The sequence below is a fragment of the Notothenia rossii genome (assembly GCF_949606895.1).
Source record: "Notothenia rossii genome assembly, chromosome: 3".
Taxonomy (NCBI): Eukaryota; Metazoa; Chordata; class Actinopteri; order Perciformes; family Nototheniidae; genus Notothenia; species Notothenia rossii.
The window spans coordinates 41853601-41868360 of NC_136901.1; the positions used below are offsets into that span (position 1 = coordinate 41853601).

The following is a 14760-nucleotide window of genomic DNA, read 5'->3' on the forward strand; positions in this document are numbered from 1 at the left end:
CTGTTATTATTAATAATATAATAAGAGAGAAGTAAACTACGGAGCCCCTAAAGGTTCATGATCTTGTTCGCACAAAATACTTTCTCGTGCGCACTAGATAGTATTTTGTGCGAACGACAAAGTATTTACTTTGAACTGTTTTTTTTCTCGCATGAAGTAGGAAGTGCAGCACAGAGGAGACAACCGTTTAATTTCAGACGGTTATGTTTATGTGGAGAAATGGCAGTGCACACATTATTTGAGATATATTTCAAACTCAGACTTCATTTTAGGAACATTTTGGCCAGGGGTGTAGAGCTCTTTGTTTGAGCACCGGATTGGCAAAACAGAAGAGTCTGTAAACCAGTCTGCTTTGATCTATGAATTAATGTCCGTGACTCTCACAGTATCTGCTGCCCACAGCTGTATAGAAGGAAAACCTCCTTCCCTTCATGAAATCTCTGCGGCACCAGTGGCCTGTACTACGAAGCAGGATTTGCTATTTACTATTCATTCATGAAGTATGACGCTGCGCTGTCAGCACGCTTTTCCATCTTTGTGATTGATCAAATGTTGCTAACCCCGTCCCTTTCACGTGAACGCGCTCTCAGCCGGACCGAGAAACCATGGGCCCTTTCTCATTTCACTAATTACCCCTCCTCGACTCCTCGGTCCTCTGGTAGTGACCCGGAAATTAATTTCAGCGTGCCATACGAGGAGCTATAATCTAGGCGTGTGGCGCAGTGGGTTGTGCGTTTGTATTCGGATTATGGGGTCACAGGTTCAAACCCCACTGCAGTGAGCATGTCGTTGTGTCCCTGAGACACTTCACCCCAAATTGCTCCTGTGGCGATTGCCCACAGTATTGAGTATGTAAGTCACTTTGGATAAAAGCGTGTAACAAGTGACATGTAATTTAACGTTATGGGTCCTCCACGGCTCCTCCGCTGATGCATTTCCGGGAACAGAGATGTTTAACAGAGTTGTGACGCACGGCCGGACTGATCTCAGCCAATGACAGCTCTGCATGCATCCCCTGGATATTATTTTATTAAACGATTTCATCGCAACGCGATGTTTACAGTGAGAACAGCTGTGAGGTCTGAGCAGTGTGTAAAATATATATCACTCAGTATAACAGGCTTACTCTCTTTATTTGCTTTAGTTTAGTAGATATCTACAAACAAAGAGTCGATATTTGTCTAAAACCATTTAGTGCTTCACATAATAAAATACACAATACCACGGCTGTAGCCTGATATATATTATATGCTTTAGGAGCTGTAGTAGGTGTGTGTGTGTGTGTGTGTGTGTGTGTGTGTGTGTGTGTGTGTGTGTGTGTGTGTGTGTGTGTGTGTGTGTGTGTGTGTGTGTGTGTGTGTGTGTGTGTGTGTGTGTGTGTGTGTGTGTGTGTGTGTGTGTGTGTGTGTGTGTGTGTGTGTGTGTGTGTGTGTGTGTGTGTGTGCGCGTAGATGCGGCGGACAGACAGGTCTCAGTTGGTTTGGTGTCCTATGCTTACTTTTAATACTTGTAAATACAACTTTTGGCCGGTAATTTCATTTCCTCATTAGCCGCTTTCACACCAAGTACTTTGCTGTACTTAGTTCCCAGCACTTAGTTCCCCGGAGTTCTTTAGTTCATGGAACTAAAGAGCAGATCACGTTCACACCGGAATAAGTCCCTGAGGGAAGATTACGCGAATGAACCCGCTGACGTCACTTCTTCTTCTTCTGCTTTGGGTTTACTGGCAGGCCGCAAACAACTTCACGGCGTATACTTCTACTGAAGACAGTCCCCGGAGTTGGGGACTGGCTTCGGTAGAAGCTGCTGGTAAATCGCCAGAACACCGACACCTCCTCATCTCCACCGCTTCTCTCTCCGTTGGTGCGCCGGGCTAATGCTAATAATGCTAATAAAAATGGCGGCATCACAACAATTTTTAAAGTTTTACGGGGCGTGGATTGCAATCCGCCCAGCCAATCAGAAAGTGGAACTTTTTTCTCCCCAGGAAAGTACCAGCTCTCTAGCAGGGACTAAAAAGGGGGAGGGGGAAAGTTCTCATGAACCAAGTTTTGTTTTTGGTGTGAAAGCAAAATCCCAGGAACTATCAGAACTAAAAGGGAAAGGTACGGAGAAAAGTACTCCGGTGTGAAAGCGCCTATTGTAGCGACCAGAGAGGGGGGGGGGGGATATATCCAGTCTCTGATAGTGTAACGTTATTATGAGAGTGCTCTCATACTTGTTTGATTCTGAAATTGTATATATTTATATAAATATATATGTGTGTGTGTGTGTATATATATCCAAATCTGTAGCCTGTTATTGTCTCATTATACCGCACTGTGAATGAATTAAGAGTACATTTATAAGTCGTCATGAACACATCTGTCCATCAGACAGAGGGCTGCTGTGCCTTCTGTCATCATTAATGGATGTCTCTTTAAAATGACCGCTCAGAGGAGAGGAGTTCTCATTTCTCTAACCGCCTGCTGCTTCCACTCCTCTCTCCTCGGTAGGGCTGTACCCGAATATTCGACTATTCGGATATTCGTTCATTGGCCAACTATTCAGGCTTCAATTTCATTATTCGGATATTCGTTTTTTTTTTTTTTTCCCAAAAAATGTTTTTTATTTTTTCAATTATTTTTTTTTTTTTTTCTAAATGTATGCTATTAATAAAGGCGAATTGCCATATTCTTATGCTATATTTATACTTTTGAATTGCACTGTTAAAATGCAGAAATATATACAATCTCAGCCTGTGCTCCTGACATCGCGTTCACTCACAGTCACGAACGCAAACGGCACGCTTCACCTCGCTTCACCCACAAAATGCCGAAGACTTCAGCTATGTGGGACCATTTTAAATTGGACGACGGTAAGAAGAATATGTGCCATATATGCGATAAGAAACTGGCCTACCACGGCGGCACAACAACTCTGAAAAGTCAGCTGGATGCTGTAAGTAGTAGCCTAGCTTAGCTTAGCTGTTGTCAAGTTGCCATGATGAAGCTGCTTTATCCGCCGTTTAAACAGTAACGTTACACATGATAAAAACGTGCACTTACTTTGCTTGGAAAATAGTTGCAAGCAAGCAACCAAATTGTTTTTTTATATTAGTTTTTTTAATTTGATCCGAATAGTGAAAATAGTGACTAATGTAGGAACATCTGGGGCTAAGGCAATGGCATAAAGTTGAGTAGCTCAGCCTAATAATAACTTGTGCAACGCATCCGAGCAATCAACATCCTCAACAATACAGCAGACCCTACAGTTACCCTACAGAAGACACATTTAGTTTTAATGTTTGCGAGTACTGAGACAATAAATACATATAAATCGTAATAGTATGCTCTTTCTGCGCTTCTGCCTAACAGCGTGTTGTCAGGTGTCTCGGATTTGGAGCGTGTTATGAAACCTTTTTGAAAAAAAAAAGGTTTTTTCAAAATATTTTTATAAAAAATATATACAAATCTCTCCGCACCGAATATTCGAAAATTCGCTGCTGATTACTACCGAATATCCGGAGCCCGAAAAATGGTATTCGGGACAGCCCTACTCCTCGGCTCCCCCCCATCGAGGAGGGGAAATTAGTGAATTACAAAGGGCCATGGTTGATTTACGGAGTTGATAACCAGCTTCGTAGGACCGCTTAGCGAGATCGTGTTTGTTAGGGTTAGTTAAGCCGGGTAACTCAAACATATCCAGGGTCTGTTGAACCGGCTTCGTCGTACAGGGCACTGGAGGCAGTCATGTGTAACTCAGCATAATCTGAGAAGAGCAGCACCAGCTGCAAAGAGCTGTGGCTTTTACTGTTTACTTCACTATGTTTCCCTTCATTAGAACAGCTGAATAGATTATTCCGATTATTCCCCCTATTACAGCAGTGTATATTCTGCCGCTCGCTGACAACAACACGATCAGCTGTTTGGGATTATTGACAAGACAGATAATTCACGGCCAGAGGCGGCGTTCGTTGTGGCCGGGGATTTTAACACCGCTAACATGAAGAAGGTCATGCCGAAGTACTACCAACACATCAGCTGCCCGACGCACGGGGGAAACATACTGGACCATCTTTATTCCCCTTTTCGACATGGATATAAGGCTCTCCCTCGCCCTCCCTTCGGCAAATCAGACCACATCTCACTGCTGCCTGCTCACAAGCAGAAACTGAAATGGGACAGACCAGTAACAAGGACAGTACAGCGATGGAGTGAGGAGTCAGATTCAGCACTGCAGGATTGCTTTGCATCAACGGATTGGAGTGTGTTTGAGGACAATAACACAATACACAGACTGACACGGTCATATGCTAATTGGGAAATGCATCGATGACGTGGTACTGAAGGTTTCTGTACGAACATTCCCAAATCAATTGCCCTGGATAAACAGCGAGGTTCGTACCAAGCTGAAAGGCAAGCGCACAGAGCTGGAGATTTGGAGGAGTTCAGGAATTCTAGGTATGAACTCTGGAGAGCTATCAGCAGTGCAAAGAGACAGTACAAAGACAAGGTGGAATCTGACTTCAATGTGGGCGGGACTAAGAACAATGACAGACTACAAATGAGCAGCAGGGGGTGCTGCAGGAGTGTCTGCGTGCGCATCTCTCCCAGATGAGCTGAAAAGCTTTTTTGCATGTTTTTTTTTGCTCGCTTCGAGAGCAGCCAGGCTGTAGAGGCACAGAAGGACCGGGAGCCCTGCCCTTTTTTTTTATTAACACTAGAACTGCCAATCGGGTTAATTTGACCCAGAGCTGTTTTTTATTGTATGTAACTTTTTTTCAATAAAATATTAAAGTCTCCCAGTCAGTGACTTTTCCTGAAAGTGTGTTATGTAGCACCCTATGTTGTTAAAATGTGTCAATATGAAGTCAGGTTGAAGAAATCACCAAATAAATTGCCATTTATACCTATTTCCGCCAAGCGGGTCATATTGACCCCACCCCTTTTCGCACTATTGATTTAAGGCAGCTGCACCGCCCTCAATCGTAACGCTTTACAGAGGGTGGTGAAAACTGCACAGAACATCACCAGGATGGAGCTGCCATCCATGGAGGACCTTTACTCCCAGCGGTTCAGGAAGAAATCCCTCCGGATTATAAAAGACCCCCATCACCCCAGCCACAAACTGTTCTGTCTGCTGCCGTCTGGCAGGCGTTACCGCAGCATCCGGACTAAAACCACCAGACTCAGGGACAGTTTCATCCCACAGGCAATAAGACTGTTAAACACCTGAACTATTGTAACAACATCCATAACATTCATCTGCTACTTAGTAATTATGTATCTATTTATCTAATATATCATTCCAATAACTTAAATATAGACTTTTATTGCACTATTTCACTTTTTTTAAACTATTTTTCTTTTTGTATTTACTATTTACTATTTACTTGCACTATATTTTTCTGTGTATCTGGGTTATTGTGTTGCACTGTTGGAGAAGCCTGTGACCTAAGAATTTCATCGACATAACTACACACAAAATAAAGAACCTTGAACCCTATTACTCGTTTTATGAAGGAGATGTCCGGTCACCTGAGGCCTCTACTACGAAGCCGGATTTTCGCTTAGCGAGCTAACTTCAGCGAGATCTAGCCTGCTAAAAAGAGAACCAGCTTCGTAGGACCGGAAACCCAGAGTTTTCCCTGAAGTTAGCCGGCTAAGCGAAAATCCTGCTTCGTAGCATACCCCCCAGGTGAGATTCCAGGATAAGAGATCAACTCAGTGAAATTGATCAAGTCATATTACAGGATAAAGGAAATACAGAAAAGCTGCCGTTGCAGCAAAGACGGCCGGCAAAAATCACCGACTGTGTGAACGTGAACATTAATAGAATGTCACCTCCCATCTTCAGAGCAATCTGACTATTATAACATTAGCGTTAAGAAAGCTTACTTAAATATCTGCCACAACATAATAACCGGATCAAAGTAACATTACGTACAGTTCTGCACTGTGAGTGCAGACGTCAATGTGTCCCATTATCATTCATATCACATCACAATGTAGACTATCATATATTTCCTTTTCCGAATCAGCTTCTTGAGCCGTATCTGGCCGTGCAACACACAGTGTCACATACTGTAAGCAGAAGTATTATTTTAATCAACACATCAAGTTGACGAAACACTCGAATCAAATGTAATTAAAGTCAGATCCACTCGTGTCTTAGTAATATCATAAACCTGTCAATGTAATGTGTGTGTGTTTGTGCTCAGCTCCGCTCTGTGTGTGTGTGTTCGGTGTGTTTGTGTGTGTCCGACACCGGCATTTGTTTTCAAATTACCATGAACAGTAATTTACACACATCTGGTTCTCCATAGTTAGATTTGTATTCCCAAGTGAAAGAAATGTGTTTAATCTTTTTTAGCCTTTATTTATAGAGGTGTAAAATCTCATTGCGACACAAGGGCCCTTTCTCATTTCTCCAACTCCCCTCCTCGACTCCTATCCTCGACTCCTATCCTCGAGACTTAGTCCCGCCCACAGGAGATGCGAGCGGAGGAGCCGAGGAGGGGAACCGAGGAGAGAGGAGGGGAAGCAGCAGGCGGGTAGAGAAATGAGAACTCCTCTCCTCTGAGCGGTCATTTTGAAGAGATGTCCATTAATGATGACAGGAGGCACAGCAGCCCTCTGTCTGATGGACAGATGTGTTCATGACCACTTATATATTTACTTTTAATTCATTCACAGTGCGGTATAAACAGAAAGTAACAGGCTACAGATGCAGACAAACACACACATATATACGTATTTTTATATATTTATATAAATATATAAAATTTCAGAATCAAACAGAGCACTCTCATAATAACGTAACACTATCAGAGACTGGATATATCCCCCCCTCTCTGGTCGCTACAATGGGGAATTGAAATTACGGGCCAAAAGTTTTATTTACAAGTATTAAAAGTAAGCAGAGGACACCAAACCAACTGAGACCCATCTGTCCACTGCATCTACGCACTGTACAACACACACACCTACACACTGTACCACACACATCTACACACTGTACCACACACACACCTACACACTGTACCACACACACACCTACACACTGTACCGCACACGTCTACACACTGTACCACACACACACCTACACACTGTACCACACACATCTACACACTGTACCACACACATTTACACACTGTACCACACACATCTACACACTGTACCACACACATCTACACACTGTACCACACACATCTACACACTGTACCACGCACACACCTACACACGCACCTATACAGCTCCTAAAGCATATAATCAGGCTACAGCCGTTGTGTATTTTATTATGTGAAGCACTAAATGGTTTTAGAAAAATATCGACTCTTTGTTTGTAGATATCTAAACTAAAGCAAATACAGAGAGTAGGCCTGTTATACTGACTGATATATATGTTACACACTGCTCTGCTTTCTGCACGGACCTCACAGCTGTTCTCTCTGGAAACATCGTGTCGCGATGAAAGCAGTTAATAAAATAATATCCAGGAGATGCATGCAGAGCTGTCATTGGCTGAGATAATTCCGGCCGTGCGTCACGACTCTTTGAAACATCTCTGTTCCCGGAAATGCATCTACGAAGGAGCCGTGGAGGACCGTGCAGGACCCATCAGTGTATCCTCGTTTATAACTCCTCCAGAGAGCCTCCTCGACGCTCGATCCTCGGTCCTCGAAGTGCATTTAGAGAAATGAGATTAGGGCTGCACGATTTTGGGAAAAAATCTAATTGCGATTTTTCTGCTACGAGTGAAATAACAAAACTTACATGAAACTTCCGTTGGGTTGCTTTAAAATCAAGCTTCAGTTTAAGATTCACCCTGTAATAGATGTAAAACATGTGATGGAGCATTACTAACCTGACTCAGATGGTTTGTTTCACCAAACTATCTAGGAAAGCTCCACATTGGAAGCCATTTGGAAAGGGCAGGCACTTTCAAAAATACTTGGCAGGTGATTGGATCAATCTGTCTATCACCTTCTATCATGGGCCACTTCTGATTGGTTAACAATGGCTGGTACATGTTGAGCACATGTGGAGCACAGCACTTCTGATTGGTGTGGATGACTGACACACAAGAATTAATATTATTTTTTTTTTTTTTTAAATTGCAGGCTTTGCGATTCATAATTTCGATTTAAAATAGATTCAGCCCTAAATGAGATGTCCTTCAACATGGCGTGCTGAAATTCATTTCCGGGTCACTACCGAAGGACCGAGGAGTCGAGGAGGGAGATTTGATGAAATGAGAAAGGGCCAAGGTCTCACTTTCAAGGTCTCACTTTCAAGAGAGACGTGTAATCTTAATCTCGATGTAGCGCTATAGCCCTGACAGAGTGCACCGGAACGAACAACACTATCATAAACAAATGCCCACACATGCCCTGGCGAACGGACATATTCTTCATAAAACTAATAATATGGCGTAATAATCGGGCAGTTCGATGTGTCTTACGATAAGAAAGTATCTTGTGTGAACGAGAAAGTATATTGTGCGCACAAATTAATAAAACGTGGCCTTGTTTTATTTATTTTTCTCTCTATGAACTCTCCAGGGCTCCGTAGAAAACTCTATTTAGGTTTAATAATTTAAAAAAGAGTAACCGTCTTTCTGAAAATTATTTAATACATCAAAACTATAGCCATACTTTTGCTAATGTTATTATAAAGTGCTTTTTTTATAGTAATCTTTTAAAGTTAATGTAAAGTACTTTACCACAACTTGGAAGGTCATTCCTGGTTTGAAATATTTTGGAGTTTTCTTGAAGTGGATGGTGTAAGGAGATTCAACAATCTGAATATTTCTCAACTCTGCCTCCACCATTTCACCACCTGTTAATAGATGCAGAAACAAATAAAATCAATACAGATTACAAGATTGTTGTTTATAATGTAATCTTTGTAAAGTATATTTATGTTTCCCCCCTGTCGTTTGGGAATATTCTTAGTCTCTTTCTTACCGTTCTCCGTTAGCACACTGACAGCTATAAATATGGATTTCTTCACCAGTTCTTCAATTTTTTTGAAGGTTGTTGTGATGTGCTCTCTCTTCAGCGTGACAGCTCCAACACCTTCTTTAATCTAATGTAACATAGTTAAAAAATGTGTCTTAAAATGTAGTATAGTGTTACAGTGAACAGTTGATAATACAACATTTTATTTCCTGCTGCTAAGGGTCTCTCAATTAAAACAATATGAAAAGACTGTGTTTTGTCACCACCATCGTTGTCACTATGTTACATTTTAAACACGCTAAATACATAATATCTGTGAATAGAAATGAAACAGAAATAACTGCAGATCTTTGAGTTAGAGGAGAAATACTAGACATGTTGTGAGTGTGAGACTCTTCCAAAACACATGTGAAATATAGTTAGTGTAGAATGTGCTCACCTGCACTCTCTGAAGAGAACTTGGAAAGCTCTTCTTTTCACCATCATTTATGACCCCAAACACAACGTAGGCCATCCCATTCACCTCTTGACCAAACAAATACCTAAATCCAGAAGAGAGGGAAATGTATGAATCAAAACAGGTTCATTTTAAACAAAGTAAAAATAAATGATTAAGAAACTAAAAGAGCAAGTGCGTCAACCCAACCTCTAAACAGCAACCGGTATTCATTCCTACAATCAATCCACCAATCAGACAGCCTCTAAAGCCACGGAACAAGAAATTTCTCTTACGTGGCTTTAATGTTGACTGTGAGCGCTGGGTCGTCCACGTAGAAGAAAGATCTCGTAGGATTCAGTTTAACCTCAAAACTGGGAAGCACTGAAAATATATTTATGGTTTTACCAATCCAGTAAAAAAAACGAGTAAATGTTTTAAGTTGATATTGGTTTTAAATGAAAGTGCAGGTAATGGGAGACTCACCATATTCTTTGACCTCAAACTCTGCACTAAAGCTCTGCTGTGGGTTGCTGTGGAACTTTGCGCGGATCTTCCACTGTCCGGTACTAAACATAGAAACAAACAAAAACACAAACACAACATTTAAACACAAATTTAGAGAGGTAACAAGGTAATACAGGAATCAGGCCTCATACTCTGTGAAGGTATTTACATCTTGTGAATTCACAAATAAAAGATAAAAAAATGAGCTGCTGAATATAATTATTAGTGCCCTACACTAAAATGTAACGTTTTCAGGTAAGTAGTGTAGTAGGGAGTAAAGGTATTAGTACTTTTATTGTATTTCTTTTTACGCTGATTAGTTTTACATAGGCATTACATGTTGGCCTATTTCTATTGAATCTGTCCATTTACAATTAAAATGCTTCATTGTTATAGATAAATAAATTAATAAATAAACGATTTATTTGAGAGTGAGAAAATATAATGACCACAAGAAAACTGTTATTTCAATCCTTAATAATTTCGGCCAGAAAGCCAATATGCTACTTTAGTTCATTCAGTTGTGAATCTGAATGAACTAAAGTAGCATATTCGCAGCTGAATGAATTTACAAATGAATTTCCAGATGAAGTGCAGTAAGGTGTTATAGAGCCCAGGAACTACTGTGCCAACCAGAGGTCGCGTTAACAGAATATTTCCCGTCTGATCTGAAAGCAGTCTGTCATTTTGACAGATTAGAACTGTTACGATTATTGTGTTATGTCACGTTTCTATGTCTAGGTTTGGGTGTTTTGCTTTTCTCCCTGTCATGTTTTCCTCTTGGTATATTGTCTGGTCCTTTTCCCTGTGTTTTCCTCCCGGTCGTTAGTTTCCCTGGTGTGTCTAGTTGTCTGATTGTGTTCACCTGTGGCCCTTTTGTTTCTCCTCCCCTGCCCGGCTGTTTCTCGTCTTGTGATTACTCCTCCCTGTATTTAGTCTTGTCTCTTCCTGTGTTCAGTGTTGGTTTGTCTTTTGTTTTTGACTGAGTTCACCGGTGAGTGTTCTGTTTTGTCCAAGTTATTATTTTATCCTTGAAATATCAGTGTAATCTGTAGTGATGGCAAAATGAAGCTTTGAATGAAGCGTCGAACCACTTGGACAATTGTGTCGGAAATAGGTTCATTTCTCGAAGCTTCAGTTACAGCGACCTCTCCTGGCGAAGTGCAAGGCTGCAGTGGGTTTAACATATCTTTGCCTTGAAAAATATTCGATACACACACACACACTAAGACTGAATATCATGTTCTATTTGCAATTAAAGATTGATAATAGTGTGTATTGGGTTATTGAGAAGAGACTCGAGAGTGCTTGACATTTTTTGGGCGGAGAGGGCCTTTTATCAGTTATTAAAGTATTAAAGTTGAAAAGCAATGATTAAAAGTTTAACTATTCCGAGCTTTGAACCAGCTGCGCGGAGGATATTGCCGGATCCTGGCCACCGGCTCTATCCACTGGGCTATCAATTCCTTAGACCATCGAAGTGTTTTTATATTACTCATTGTCTTTTTGTTCACAACTTCTCCACATTTCGAAGTGTTTCACGAGCCAGAACGACCTATTTTTCTTCCTGGCTTGCTCTATAATGATCCAATTAAAATACAATGCCAACAACAACTCAACAGCAACAATGCAAACTACGACAACAACCCACACATTGCGCATTGTTTAGAGAGGTTATAAAGTGTTGAAGCGCTCAAATTTGAAACTGTTTCAACCTGTCACCTGTCAGAATCGAGACGAGGCAGTGCATTGAATCACCTGATTGGACGGCGAACCAGTGAGTTGATTCATTCAGGAAATGAAGCAGTTGCTGGTTCGGACGTCACATGTCACGTGATTTGAAGCAGTTGCTGCTTCGGACGTCACATGTCACGTGATTTGAAGCAAGCTTCGAAGCACTGCTTCTATGGAATAGGAAGTCCAGGGTTGAAGCTCCGTTCGAAGCGTCAGTGTCAAACTGCCATCACTGGTAATCTGCATTTGGGTCCTGCTTGCTTCACCCACCGTAACAGTACGAACCAACCAAATATGTGCCCAGCAGATCCTTTTGAGCAGGAATTGTTGGTTTTTACCTTTTCTTTGGCTACCTGCTCTGATCGATCGATGGGAGCGTCCAGGGTTCAAGGTTCCGCTGGGGGTCCTGCCAGCTCCATGTCCAGTCCCGTTGGAGGTCCCGCCGACTACTCTCCTGCCGGGGGTCCTGCCAACTTCCTGGTCCTCTTCCGTGGGGGATCCTGCCGAAGCCTGTCCCACCGGCTCCGGTTCCTGTTCGGCCGACACCGGGTCCTGCCCGGCCTCCGGAGCTGTCTGGTCTCCGCCCTCGAGCCCGGCCCCCTGAGAGCCGCGGTCTTCGCCCTCGAGCCCGCCCCCTGAGAGCCGCGGTCTTCGCCCTTGAGCTCGGCCCTCTGAGAGCCGCGGTCTTCGGCCTCGAGCCCGGCCCCCTGAGTGCCGCGGTCTTCGGCCTCGAGCCCGGCCCCCTGACTCTTTCTGCCGCTGCCTTCGCCCTCGGGCCCGGCCCCCTGACTCTTCCTGCCGCTGCCTTCGCCCTCATGCTCGGCTCCCTGAGTTCGCCCGCTGTGGCCTTCGCCCCACCATGGACTCTGCCTTGCCCCCGGGCCGTCCGCCCGAGACCCCCACCTTGGACTCTGCCTTGCCCCTGGACCGTCCGCCCGAGTCCCCCACCTTGGACTCTGCCTCGCCCCTGGGCCGTCCGCCCAAGTCCCCCTTCTCGGCTTCTGCCTTGCCCCCGGGCTGTCCGCCCGAGATCCCTTCCGGGTCCTCCGCTGTGCTACTGGGCTGTTAGCCCAAAATCCCGTCCTCCTGACCCCTTCCACCCATCCTGGTGGCCTAGTGATGCATTTGGGTCCTGCTTGCTTCACCTACCGTAACAAGAACAAACCAGAACAGCACCAAAGCTTCCCTGCAGCGAGGCTTCGGTGTTTTGCCGTGTTATGCATGCCCGTCAAAAAGGAAATGATATCGTTTCCAAACCGTACTTCGCCGTAAAAATGATCCAGTGTTTTTCACTTACATTCATCATCTTGGAAGTATGGGGTGATGTGTGAACTGAGAATTCATTGTGTCTCCACATTTCATACAAGATATTACTTTTTATTTATTTATTTTCCAAACACTAAATTCACAACATGGAAATTCATTGTAGAGAACACAACATAACAAGATAAACTACTAACCTGACAATTTCAGCGAGTTGGTAATCTCCAGAGTGGATCCCTGATTCCAAAGAGACTGAATCAAGTGTTAAAATTATGCCTTCAGGGGTCTAAAAAAGAACAATATAAAACATTGACAGAAACAAGTTGATGTTGTAAATCCATACACTATTTTATGCATGTCTCAATGAGCCTGGTCATTGTCTCCATTGAGACTTTTTTAATTTCCAGCTACTCCTAAAATGTATTTATCTACCACTAAAGGAAGTGGCTATGTTTATGCAAGTCAACCACTAGAGGGTAGCAAGTGATAGGACAGGGGTTCCTAAAGTAACACAACCCAACAACTCAGGTTGGCTGTGTTTTTATTTATTTTGGTAATTTCCGGGGAGTATCTACTGTTAAGATTTTGTAATGCAAAGAGGCTTGGTATATGTGCTTATCAAAGATCGGAAAACAATACCACAAACTCAATGGCAATAGACGCATCCATTTCGTTGGCGTCATCCCTCTCCACAGGCTCCATACGGGGTGTCACAGCAAACATCCTGTAATGAACTGACATAGAAAAAGAGTGGACTTAAGACTTTACTTTTTTCGCGCCATGTTGAAGGACATCTAATTTCTCTCTATTTGCTTTAGTTTAGTAGATATCTAAAAACAACGAGTCAATAATAAAATACACAACGGCTGTATATGCTTTAGGAGCTGTAGGTGTGTGTGGTACTGTGTGTGTGTGTGTGTGTGTGTGTGTGTGTGTGTGTGTGTGTGTGTGTGTGTGTGTGTGTGTGTGTGTGTGTGTGTGTGTGTGTGTGTGTGTGTGTGTGTGTGTGTGTGTGTGTGTGTGTGTGTGTGTGTGTGTGTGTGTGTGTGTGTGTGTGGCGGAGAGACAGGTCTCAGTTGGTCTGGTTCCCTCTGCTTACTTTTAATACTGGTAATTACAACTTTTGGCCCGTAATCTGAATTCCTCATTGTAGCGACCAGAGAGGAGGGGGGGATATATACAGTCTCGGATAGTGTTACGTTATTATGAGAGTGCTCTCATACTTGTTTGTTTCTGAAATTGTAGATATATGTATGTGTGTGTGTGTGTATATATACAGCATGTTCTCACTCCCAACCCGTCACATGTTGACAGTCGGTCAGGGCCCCTCTCTGTCACCTTATTACGCACAGGGTACCCCTTGAGCGTCAGTTTTCAACGAGCAGGTCGTCCCATAGACCTTCATAGACTATTTTGACTATTATTATTTAGACTTTAGACTATATTTGCGTCCTTTTATGAAGCTGAAGGAGCCGAGGAGCGTCACAACTGCACGCCACGGGACCCTGACCAAGCGTCGCTCCTGGACGTTTATGGAGTGAGAGTGTGTTGGCGAACCAAGTTTTTCATCTCCGACCTTGTATTGAACATTTAATAAATATAGAACACAGAATTATTAAATATAAAACACATAATTTGTGTGATTATACTAAATGATTTTCAAATAAACACCACTGCATATTTAAAACTGGTACACATGCTGATGTAACGAAAACATTTCCAACTTGGGATCAATAAAGTACTGTATATCTTATCTTATCTTATCTTAAGATGACTGATAGCTACTGCCATATTTGCAAAATGTGCCTCTGAACCTTGACAAGTGCATGTCTCAGGCTTATCAATGAACAACAGGAGGGGTCACAGACATAAGACC

The 14760-nt window shown here is 42.8% G+C and overlaps 2 protein-coding genes across 8 annotated transcripts in view; one reads left to right on the forward strand and one right to left on the reverse strand.

Annotated features, from left to right (window-relative positions):
- The window catches only part of LOC307032488 (complement C3-like), a 76183-nt gene that overhangs the window by 55695 nt on the left and 5728 nt on the right, over positions 1–14760 (reverse strand). For all 4 annotated transcript variants that reach the window (XM_079670467.1, XM_079670468.1, XM_079670469.1 and 1 more), the window contains exons 4-10: positions 13524–13618; positions 13082–13170; positions 9867–9949; positions 9677–9764; positions 9384–9486; positions 8951–9071; positions 8707–8822 (exon numbers count right to left, since the gene is read on the reverse strand). In XM_079670467.1, coding sequence (XP_079526593.1) covers positions 8707–8822; positions 8951–9071; positions 9384–9486; positions 9677–9764; positions 9867–9949; positions 13082–13170; positions 13524–13618 — 695 coding nt within the window. The remainder of the gene's footprint in view (positions 1–8706; positions 8823–8950; positions 9072–9383; positions 9487–9676; positions 9765–9866; positions 9950–13081; positions 13171–13523; positions 13619–14760) is intronic.
- LOC307032489 (FHF complex subunit HOOK-interacting protein 1A-like) overlaps positions 1–14760 on the forward strand; it is a 100146-nt gene that overhangs the window by 51082 nt on the left and 34304 nt on the right. The window lies entirely within an intron of this gene.